The following is a 12,158-nucleotide window of genomic DNA, read 5'->3' as shown; positions in this document are numbered from 1 at the left end:
GGGCTGTGGGTGGGGAGTGATGGGCACCGGTAGGGCCAGGGGTCTGTGGGTAGGGAGTGAGGCGCAGCAGGGACACAGGGCTGCAGCTTGGGAGTGAAGGGCACTGGCAGGGCCAGGGGGCCTGTGGGTTGGAAGTCAGGTGTCCCCCCTGCAGGTGTCCTCTTTTTTGGAATTGGAAATATGGTAACCCTAGTTAAAAAAAAAAATCACTGTGAAATTCAAATTAAACCTAAATGTATTTTAATATTTTATAAAGATAAGACAATTTAAACAGCACTCCAATCTTCCTATAAATCTTAAATCTTTAGGAGGGTCCTAAATCTTAAATGGAATTTCTGAAGAGACCCAATTAATTCTATGTGATAGTAATGGTGAAGACAAGCTAAAATCCTATTATAATAATTACTTGGGCATGTTCTGTCCTCCCTCCTGTCATAGAGAGAACAAGTGTTACTCACTAGAGTCAAAAGCAAGCAGAAGGGCCTGAATTTGTTGAGTTCAGTGACTTACATCCTTGATAAAAAGACTTTAGGACATTCAGTGGCAAGTGCACTGGCATTGAAAGCTTTCTGTTTTCTAGTGAAGAAAGCGTTTTTATGTTACTAGCCAGTGCTTTTACTAAGTGCATACGTGCTTAACATTTAGTGGCTCCTACAGCTTCCAGTTTTACTGAGGCTTTGCCCAGATGCTCATGGACAGATCTGATTATAGGGATTCAAGGGTGAAGAGATACAAGGTTGAAGTTACAGTAGGTTTCAGGCCACATACTGGAAAATATCATCAATGATGCCCAAAACTGAAATGGTTAAATGATAATAACGGAAAAGGAAACAGGAGACATCCCTACTTACTTGCTCAACTGCCTGTTCATAATGCCTAAAGTTTTCCAGTTCCCGCTTGGTCCTTTCACTTAGCTGCTGGAAAATCTGCTTTCGCCAAGCCGCTGTCTGGGCTGGAGTGATTGACAGAGAAAGGGACTGCACAGAAGACATCAAACCTAAAGCACAGCCAAAAACAGCACAGCCAAGTGAGCTCTGAGTGCAATTCTCTGAAGTACCAGACACTTGAGGGAATACAATTTGTTTCTTTAAACACAATGGCAGTCCTGGGGGTAATATTGCCTTTACACCATCTTCAGTGGAGTTATAACAGGGACCTTGAGAATACCGTAAATGGCGTATAGAAATATTGATCAAAGGACTGTATAATCATCTAAAAAAAATACTACTCACATAATACCCATAGAGTGGAATATACATCCTATGGGTTCTTCCACTGAACTGAGAGGAGAACCAGCACACAAGACACACTGAGATGTTTTTAAATCTTGGGAAGCCACAGATTGAGTAAATTCTGGCAACCAGTTTATTTGAAAACATGGATGTACTTCCCTTCTTTCAGAGCTTCATGTTCTGACCCTCACAAGGTTGGGTTCTTGTTTATAATCCACCTCTAGCCGTAGCAGACATTTACAATGACAAATACTCTTCTCTGTCAAATTAACACACTGCTGAAGTTTAATTAAACTAGTAGGGTTATGCTATAGCATTTGTATTGTGAAGGGAATGTGTTCAAATTGCTTTTGATTTATAGGAAGATTGGAGTGCTGTTGTAAGGGCACTTTATGCCCAGAAGATTGTCCAACATCTTTTCCAACCATATGGTTAGTCTAGTAAAAGTTAGCACAAATTCCCCCCCTCCCTTTGACTCTTTTTGGTTTATATTCAATTATACAATGACACCATTTTGTTCTAAGCTCCCAGAAGGAACTAATGGACTCCCAAAACATCAACAAAGTGATTATTTTGTGCATAATATTTCTGGCAAATGTGCCAAAATTGATATGTGTAGTAGGAAGTGCATTCATCTCATGCACAAAAGGTAACAAATAACTAGTACAAGGGTCATCTCTCGCCTTTTCTTATTTTTTTAAATGCCCAGTATTTTATTATAATTATCTCTCTTATGGCATCGCAAATAGGCCCAAATTGTGGATCAGGACCCCACCATGAGGAACTGAAAGTACCTGGCTGAATAGTGAACCATTTCAGCGGGCTGTGCAGATCCACCAGGCAGCCTCCACCAGATACCCATGCCCAAAATGGGTGCTCATCAGTTCCATAGGGCTCTTCAATGCCAACTGGGAACAAGCCAAGGGAGGATACGCTGGATGTTTCTCTGAAGGCACTGGCAGTGAGGACTGGGTTTTTATGGGCTTCCTTTAAATCAATGTTTGTCCACTGCAGTTCTGCTGGATGGGTAACCTGATCCACAGAAGACTCAGGCTTTTCAAGACCAGCTTTCTCACTACTGCCTGAAGTAGAATTAGCTTCTTCCTGAGCAGAATCCAGAGGATCCACAGCCAGATGTGCACCCACTTCTTTCCGTGCGTCTATGCTGTTCTCATTGCTGCTGACAGCAGCTCCGGAAAGGGGAGCATTGGCATGATTTGGAGGCATGTGTGGGCTCTCGGTATCGGAGGAAATGTCTCCATCACTCTGAATGATTGAGTTTGCTTGGTCCCTAACTTCATCACTAAAGAAACAGCCAGCACTGGGGAACAAAGAGACAAATAACTAATTGGCCATCATTCACAGCACTGTTAGCTAGCACAGCTCCAGAGAGAGACAGAAGCTACTCAGGTTTCAGAACTCCAAGGCTCAATTCCATCCCCAAGGGAAGAAAGTACAACACGTGGTCTGCAGAAATAACCCAAAATATCAGACTCCATCTTACAATCACCATCTTTCTGGCCAAGAAACACCAAGCAGGACTGTCTAGAGTCTGTCGATGCTGTGGCTTTCCTCTCAGCCGGAGATGGTTTTTACATAGCTACCCTAACTCTTAGTGCATAGTATAAGACTTATGCAACATTCCCAGTCTCATGGCAGACAGGCCAACACTTGGCAAGGAGCCATTCACTTATCCTTTTTGGGAAGGAAAGTGGCAAGAAGCTGTGAAAGCCATGGTGAGACAGATAATCAATAAGTGGACATGATACCTCCAGGATAGCTCTCTGTAGTTCCTGCCTCCATAAAATCCTAGGTCTGCTCACTCTCCTAGAAGGCTGCACCATACCCCCCATGTGAGAACATCAGCTCTTACTTCAAACTGACGTTTGCTATTCACTGTACTTCTTAAAATCGAAGAAATATAAATGCACTTCGGCATATAATGGCAGGAGAATCCAAGTCTAGGGTTTGCTCCAGTGAGGGGCCTCCCTGTACTCTGTATTCACAGAAATACCTCCTGGACTCTGTCAGCATCATAATCCCCTGATCACAGAGTTCAGAGCATTTAGGTACTTTATTCAGTACCTGAGCAGACTAGTTGAGCTGCCAGTCTGAGATCTGTCACACTCTCTGCCAGATACAATCGCTTTCCATGTCTTCCCGCTTAGCTCACTCGGTGTGACACCTTGGCGGAAATAAATTGCTCGATCATCACAGGCGATTCCCCAGACCTATGGGAAAGAGAGGCTTTGAAGGGAGTGTCATTGTGTGCTAAATGAGTAATGGAATAGCATGCGGATAGGCATCATGTTAAAAAAGGAGCATTGGGGAAGGGACAATTCAGGCAAGAGCTTACCTGAATCCAGAGTTTATCTTTTGAGTTTCTCTCTAGGGCTAGTATTTGAGGTGTGGTGCACAGCTTCTGTGTACTGTTAATGTTAACTCAAATATGATACACAAGAGACAGATCCACCAAATGCTTTCTCATTGCAAACTCATGGGATTTCATTCAGCTTTGGGTGCTTTATTAGTGGGTCAGGTATTTGGGCCTTTTGCTTATTGTAGGCTGCATTTTGGCTTCAAGTTTTTCCTGCGCTGAGCCCTGTGCATGCCCAGAAGAGGCAGTACGTTACTTCAACCCAGCTTGCCTGACATCTGTAAAGATTGGACGCTTTAGTAGGGCTTTTATGGCACTTTTATCTAATAGTTGATTGAATCAGCTTTAGTTAAAAGTGAAAAAAAAAAGCCCCAATGAAGCGCATGATCTTTACAGATGTTGCAGAGACAGGTTGAAGTAACACACTGCTTCTTCAGGTAAAGTGTGGTTTTGGGGGTGGGGAGGTGGGAGGAGGTTTGTTTTGCTTTTTTAAAATCTGCAAGTAGCCTAATTGCACAGCAGGAATCCAGGCATGTACAACTACTAAGATGTCTTACCTGGTCATTTAAGCCTACGTTTACCATCATCATTTCACCAACCATTTCAATCCAACTGGTGCCACATGGATTGTGTGAGTTTACCCCTCTCCTGAACCACACCTGTAATAAATGAAATTAAAGTTTGGATATGCCCTACCTACGGAGAGGAACTTAAAGAAGTGGTTGGGAGTCAAGGCTCTTGCGTCTTATTCTCTTACCACATGGCCTTCGGCTTATCTCTTTGCTTTAGTTTTCCTATCAGTTCAGTGGGGATAATACTGTAATCCTTAATCACCTTTGCAAAGTGTACTGTGGCAGTCTTATTAATACTTATAAGAGTGAATAATGTCCTTTACACAGCACAAGAACATGCAACTGAGGAATGGGTTCAATTGTTCGACTTGCCCCTGGAGTACCTGACTATACACTTTAAAGGCACCAACTCACCTCCAAGCTAAGAATGTCCCTGGACCCCCAGGCCTGTGCTTTTATTTGCCTTCTGCCACTTGAAGCACACATTGGTGTGCATGTCAAACATGGCTGTTAGCTGTAGCTTGTAAGGCTTAGATTCTCAATGGGGCCTAAGAGACTTAGATAGATAGATAGGTGCTTAATTCCCTTAGGCTCCTTTCAAAATCCTAGCTACAATTTTTACCATCTCACCTTATCAAAAGCTACCCTTTGCTAATTTACATACTAAAGGACTTGGCTATGAATAAAGGAGAGGATGCCAGATTTTTCATTTGCACTATGTTCCCTTTGCACCATTCTGCCAGTACCATGGCAGTTTTTCAGAAGTAAATGCCATGTCCTCCAGGTTTAGTGCCCCTTTAGAGTGCCTTCACAGTGCAAAAGGCTTACATTATGGTCTAAATAAGCGTCAAACCCATCCTGCGTAGAACTCTTCTCGGAAGTTAGAGGGCAAGTAGTCTCGGAGAGTCACCTAGTTACTTTCTGAGAAAATTTTAGTCTCTTTGGCACACTGGGAAATTACTCTTACAGCCCAACCATATGTGCCTAAAAGGCTCTTAATGTCTCTGCTTTCAAGTCCCCTTTTCCCTGCATTTTTCAGTCATTTCTTAGGCTCTGATGTAATAAAATGTCTATCAGAATAACAGCAGGGTTTTTACAATAATCAAAACATACAATGAATTTAATCTCCTGTTAAAGTAACTATATAATTCTTTCCAAAACACATCTGACTAAAGGTTTCTGTACACAGGAAAGTTTTCTAGTTATGCCATTATAATTAAAGTGGAATAATTAAATTGGTACAGCTATACCAGTTTAAGTCTAAGTCCTGCAAATTCAACATTTATTGTGGAATAGATTTAAGAATTCTGCAAAGATGCAAGTTAAACCAGAGAAAGTCCCTCTAACTCTCTTCAGGGAGTTTTATATCAGAACAACTCTAACATTTAAATTCACTTTTTTCTTATCCCAGAATAACTTATTCTTATATACAAGCCCCAGAAATTCTCATGTTTACTGTTAAAATAATAAAATTATCCAGCAATCCTCGAAAATACTGTGTCACAATAAGAACCTAGGATAATTACAGCAGTTTTAGTGTTTGGAATCAAACAAAGATTTTTTTTTGCAAGTAGACAAGATTTGTTGCTAGTCAGATTCAGAGTACAGTGTAGGTAGAGGGGGTTGATTGTAAATCAGCACAAAAGATAATTTAGGACATCACTCTGAAACTTGAAGTTGCAAGCGCACTGAGCTTGCATCCACCCATGCACACTAAGGCTGTTTGAGACTCCAAGGCTGAAGTGTAATGATGGTAGTAGTAGTAGTGGTGGTGGTGCTGGTGGTGGTGTAAAGCAGAGATTGACAACTGCTCAACTGAATCCATTCACTGCTCCTTGACTCGAGTTTGGCTCACTGTTTGTAGCTCTGCCTTGACCTATGCCAGCACCCTATTTAGCTAGAACACGTTCCTGTACTAACGAGTGGCTCAGCAGCATCTCAAAAACACAAACATTAGGGTTACTTGGCTGTTCAGCCAGAAAGAATTGTGTAGCAACCCTTCACCTTTGGAGGAAATGCTTGGACTCCCCCAGGACAGTAAAGGACTCCACATTACAGATGTTCCTGAGTGTGCATATATCAGGAAAGAGAACCAAGAACACAGCTCTTACTTTTCTGTCTTTGGTAACAGCCCACACCACATTTACTCCCACAGAGACATGCAGGATCCCATTTTCAGAGCCTGGGGATTCCACAACTGTCCAAGAAATTCCTGCAAAGACACAGAATAGAGAGTCCTTGTACACTGGATTCTTGTTACGATCTCTAGAAACCAAAGGCGCTTTTCTGTATGACAAGACAGAACTTTACCATGAGGGTTATTTCTGTCAATTCCCTCTCTCACAATAGCTTGTCCTTCCCAAAGAGTTGCCCATAAGAGGTCATATGGTCCACAGCTGATCTGTACTACTTCGCCAGGGGTGGCTACTAATGACCACAAGGAGCCTTCTGGATTGTGGTGGCAAACATCTTCTCTGTACCATACCTAGACAAACACAAAAGCTTTAGAAAAATGCTATTGCAACACAAACAATCACAACCTTTAAGACAAACATGCAGTGTTATGGAGAGTGGCCCTTCTTCAACCACCTCTCATTTGACTGCATTTGCTCTTTCCCCCTTTAAATGGCATTTGCTGATGCAGATTACTCAGCTGCAAACCAATTTCCCTGTGTACTCAGGGAGGAGACTTTTATAGCTTAGCTTTTATGATGCAAGCCAAGTTGGATCAGGCACATGATCTGTTGCCACAAGATCCCTATGTGTTTCAACATTTAAAGCACATAAATGGGCTTCAGACACATTGAATAAATTAGGCTAAGTCTCCTTCTTTAGGAGAAAGTACATCATTCATATGAAGACAACATGCTCAGGTTATTATTGGACAATTTGATTAAGCATGCAGAACTGCTCACTGGGTGACACAGTTTGGATAGGAGTCAAGACTCCATCACATATGTAGCCTTTGATGGTATCCAGTCCAAACACAGTCCAATCCTGTGTTTATCCACAGCAGAGAGGTGTCACTTAGGAGTTCTGTACTTGCTACCCCTCACCATGTCTATATGTTTTCTTCTTTAGCATACATCTGTAGCAGGAAGGTTCAGCATGAAAAGCATCCTTTGATCTATCCATGTTCCTCTTTGTGGCGCATAATGAGCACAGCATTCTTACATTCATGAACATTTTACTTTTGTAGAAATCAATGCACATCTATACCATAATGCTTTGGAAGACCTAGCTTGGGTATCCTGGCAAAGCACTATATTGGTGTTGTGTAGATATAGTTTTAGTTATAAATATATAAGTCTAAGGCAGGGAGCTAAACTGAGGCATCCAGGGTTTGAAGCAAGTCATCGAAGGCTACAGAGCCAGTTGGTAGTAAAGTGGGCACAGAATCCAGAAGCATCTGTTATAACTGCTTGATTATAATCTCTTCCAGTACCATAACTACTAGGGCAGGGCAACTGCCCCCCCAGTGCTGACTCGGTGGGCCATGAAAAAAACTTGCGATCATGCCAGCAGCATGGCAGCAACTGGAAGTTTCCACTGCCCCTGTGCCCAGCTGTGTTGCTATGCTGCTGCTCACTTCTACCATGTAAAGCTATTTCTAGGCCTGAGAATCATATGATAGGAACAGTCCAAGGACAGAAAGAGGGTAGCTGAGATTACACCATAAGAATGAAATAAGAAAAAGCAGAGCAAGATTCTTACAGCACTGGGAAGGATTCAAGAGGCTTATGGAAACAATGCCAGTTGCTGAGAATTTTGGCCTGGAATATTTAATTATAATAAAGGTTTTATAGGGTTGGATTCCAAGGATAGCTCACTGCCAGCTCAGAAGGATTTAATCCCTTCAGCAAATTTAACTTGTCCCTCTGGTATTCTAGAAAACAATAATGGAGCTAGCCCTTGAGGAACTATCTAGATTGAAGGAGAAAAATGCTTATTTAAATCAAATTAACTAATGTGACTTAAAACCCTGTGAAGGGGTAGACTACCCCCTGTGTTAGACTGGTTTAAAGTAAAGGGTTATTTTAAATGACACCTTGTACAAGATACATTCTTTTGCTTTACACTTTGCATTACACATTTAGAAAGTAAGCTGTGTAGGCCAAGGACTGTCTCAATATGTTTGTACAGTAACTGGCATAAGAGAGCCCCTTCTTGTTTGGCTCATAAGTGCTTACCTTATTAAATATGATAAATAATGTAAATTAAATCAACTCAGTTAAAAAGATGCAGAAAGCTGCCTGGTCACTCATTGTGGATTAAACTGGGTTTATTTTGGTGTGGTTTAAGCCAGTTTGGACAAAGAGACGCTAAACCAAAATAAGCTTCTCCTTAGCGTCCTGTCACTCCTCATCCTCCTTTCCAGATCCTACCCTTCCACTTCAAACAATTTCAGAGCAGTGGCACTCAACCTTCTGGCCCCTGGGCTGGATGAGTGGTGCAGAGTCAGTCCATGGGCTGGATTCATTGTGGGGCTGATGCAGGAGGCTGGCTCCGATCTAGCCATGTGCCAGCCTAATCCCAATCCAGCTGCATACCACTCCATCTCATGCTGCTTCAATCCCATGCCAGCCCAATCTGGCCATACGCTGCCCTGATCCCACACCACCCCGATTCTATACCACCCTGATCCAGCCACACGCTGCCCTGATCCTGTGCCACTGCCCCAACCTGCCTATGCACTACCTTGCTCTGGCTGCAGGCCAGCCCATCTCTTGCTGCCTTAATCCCATATGAGCCTGATCCAGTCACATGCCACCCTGATCCCACAATGCTTTGTGGACTACCATAATCCTGAGTCATTATGATCCTGCTCTGCCCTGGAGCAGCATGTGGACAGATCAATCTCACCATGTGCTGTCCCAACCCCATGCTGGCTTTGACTATGGTGGGACAACTCATGGTGTAAAACAGGGCAGCCCAGCCTGTAGTATGGGTGTCACAGGTGGCATGAGCAGTCTGTGTGTGGCATACAGCAGATTGAAGAGAGGACATACAGCACAGTGACAGATAGGCAAGAGAACAAAAACCATAGAGTCAGGCCAGGTAGGGAGCAGAGAGTAGAGCTGCAGACTGGGTAAGGGAAAAGGATTGGAGTGGCACTCAGGAAGGGTGCGGAGCTAATTTTTGGCACCCCTGCCATAAAGCTTAATACTTACTGGTGTAAAGTAATGTTCAACACAAGCAAAAGGACTAAAAAACACCTACTTTGAACACCTTCAAGAGAAATTTGGATGTTTATCTTGCTGGGAACCTATGACCCCTGCTGACTTCCTGCCCCTGGGGAAGGGGGCTGGACTCGATGATCTTCCGAGGTCCCTTCCAGCCCTAATGTCTGTGAAAATTTTGCCCTTTTTGCTGGTTTAGTTTAACATTCAGAAGCAACTTTTTCCTATGGGATAACACTAATGAACTCTCCCTCTTTAGTTTTAATTTAGCTGAATCATTCAGCAGCCTGTCACATCTTCTGTCCCTCAGTCAGATATGCAATCAGCACAGATCCTGACAAGCATGTGATAGCAATGTGACAGAGCATCTGTCTGGGTTCAAATCCTGGAGTTCTTAGCCTCCTACACAGTGATGACTTAAATACAAAATAGAAGAACAACACACATGAAAAAGATTATACCCTTCCTTGTAAAGAAACTGCCCAGACTGATAAACGGCCAGCAGGCTCATCAGTGATTTCCCATCCTCCAATGGAGATATCATTGAAAGGGTCTGGCAGTTGATGGGGATTTTCAAGGGATATAATCTATAGCAAAAAAACAAAAAAAAAAAAAAAAGGAGTTAGAGAAAAGGAGGAAGAGGTAAAACCACATATTGTACCTGCAGGGAAATGAGCAACTTAGTTGACTGCTGGTCAAATGGTTGGGCATGGAGGACAGTCTAATTGATCTCCTCCTTTTACTCAAAGCTCCATCCTTCAGGCAAGGGAAGGACACACTGGTGGAGAAGCATGGAGGAAACTTTCACTCCTGCTGCTGCAAAATATCTATTCTTTGGCTCTACAGAGGACAATCAAATCTGAGGCCTGGGACGAGCAGACAGAAATCCCTTTCCCCTCCAGACCTATATGAGCATACATAAGACTGGGCAATTGCCTGCATCCAAGTTAGACCCAAATATGCAGACAGTTCTTAGCCTTTAATATTAAAAAGTTTGGCAGATAGTGCTGGAATTTGCAGAGGAGCTAAGAGTTAGATATATAAATCCCACTGAATTTTTACAGGATTTGGACACTGAATAATCCCAGCCTTGAAATTATAATGCTAGCAAGAGGTGTTGCATTTGCAGCTGTGGAGTTCAAGGTCCTGTCTTTTCTTCCCACAGCATATAAGCAGTGACAGAAGTGTAGACTTGCCCACTTTCATGTCATCATTTTCTTCATACACTACTTAAGATAATAAGTGCATTAAAAAAAAGATAGAGACCTTTGCCCAAGTGTCTCGTGACTTATATCTCCTGTATCTGATCCATCTTCTGCGTCGGACACAGGAATTCCATTTCTTATCCTTTGTGTAGGCAGCTGGAAAGTCTATTGCATATGTCCAACCCTTTGAACAGAGGTTTACTTTCATAAAGATCAGAAGTGGAGGAACACATTAAATAACATCTCAGAACATTTCTACAAAAGAGTCTCCCCTACAAATGTAATACAAATTACTGTGCATGTAACTTTGATCAGTGGATTTCCTAGTTCTGTATCAGTTAATGACTCTACAGATATAGACTGCATTTCAAATAACCCATTGCATACATACAAAACCAGTGAGCACTTTATTTTTGCTGTAATACCAATGTTACAGGAAATAGTAACGGCATTCAACTGCTCACATTTTAGTGCAAGCTCCAAACCTACTGAAGTTAACGGTGATTTCTTTTGGCTTTAAAGTCTTCTACAATACCCCACCAGTGCTATACTGCAGGCAAGCTACTTCCTAGAAAAAAAAGTAGCTAGGGGAGGATAAGAAATGCCTTTTACTTTAATAGGATGTGGATTCCCAGAATGGATCCCTTGCCGGTATTGTTCACCTACCCCTTTCTCTGTTGGTTCCCCTCCAATATTTTCATCCACATACCAGTCAGACTCCCACTCCCAGTGTGGTGAGGGCAGTGTGAAACTGTCAAGTTGCTGATGTTTTAGCCCGCTCACATCACTCCATTGCCAGCGATCACTGGGCATTAATTTCTCACAGAAGCCACCAACTGGATTCCAACGCTGCCAAGAGAAGAAAGGAACAACGATCACAATGATGCAGTGCCTTCAAGGTTGTGCTGCCTTGTTAGATTGCAGACAGAGCCTCAGAGGTCTTCAGTGGTCTATCTATCTTATTCTGCACCGGTAAAGGGTGTTGTTTGTTATCCTACCTCTTTCTTGTTCCCTGAACACAACAAATCTTTTACTGCTATAATTCCACACAGGATCATAGGGCTGGAAAGGACCTCACAAGGCCATCTAGTTCAGCTCCCTGCTCAAGGCAGGATCATCCATCACAGTCATGTTATGATTTTTGCTAACGCAGTGTGGCAGGACCGATCTAGGGCGCTGTGACCTCCCCTAGCGTCCTTGCCTACCGTGCCAAGTCTGGGTCCTGAACACACCCTCTGTCTCACCTGCCACGTCTTTGATCTTTATATTATCAATGAGAGGCTGCCTTCCTGCCCTTCTTGGCATGGGGCCGGTCTTACTATACCAGGACTTTGGTTCTAGTCCCTGTGCTGGTCCTCTCTCGAGGCCTACTCAATGTACCCGCCCCGTCCTGGGGTGTCTCTCTGACTGCGGCCCTTCTCGCCCAGCCCGGACTTCCCAATGGGCTTATTCCCCTCTCGGGGCTTCGTATCTCACAGGCAGTGCCCCACTCGGGCCTGCCTCCCTTATGCTCTGCGGCCACTTGCGTACTGGCCTGCGCCCCATGCTCCCCGCGGTCTCTATGCCCACACTCGGGCCTGTGGTCGCGCCTC

At 43.3% G+C, this 12,158-nt stretch overlaps 1 protein-coding gene across 1 annotated transcript in view; it reads right to left on the bottom strand.

Moving 5' to 3' along the window:
- The window catches only part of TECPR1 (tectonin beta-propeller repeat containing 1), a 36,034-nt gene that overhangs the window by 18,416 nt on the left and 5,460 nt on the right, over positions 1-12,158 (bottom strand). The window contains exons 2-10 of the mRNA XM_019541758.1: positions 11,233-11,415; positions 10,628-10,750; positions 9,823-9,948; positions 6,492-6,666; positions 6,293-6,393; positions 4,167-4,268; positions 3,318-3,463; positions 2,027-2,553; positions 852-997 (exon numbers count right to left, since the gene is read on the bottom strand). Coding sequence (XP_019397303.1) covers positions 852-997; positions 2,027-2,553; positions 3,318-3,463; positions 4,167-4,268; positions 6,293-6,393; positions 6,492-6,666; positions 9,823-9,948; positions 10,628-10,750; positions 11,233-11,415 — 1,629 coding nt within the window. The remainder of the gene's footprint in view (positions 1-851; positions 998-2,026; positions 2,554-3,317; positions 3,464-4,166; positions 4,269-6,292; positions 6,394-6,491; positions 6,667-9,822; positions 9,949-10,627; positions 10,751-11,232; positions 11,416-12,158) is intronic.

The sequence above is a fragment of the Crocodylus porosus genome, unplaced genomic scaffold, assembly GCF_001723895.1.
Source record: "Crocodylus porosus isolate Cpor-Errol unplaced genomic scaffold, CroPor_comp1, whole genome shotgun sequence".
Taxonomy (NCBI): Eukaryota; Metazoa; Chordata; order Crocodylia; family Crocodylidae; genus Crocodylus; species Crocodylus porosus.
The sequence above is the reverse complement of the archived record's forward strand: the minus strand, read 5'-3'. Positions and strand labels throughout refer to the sequence as shown.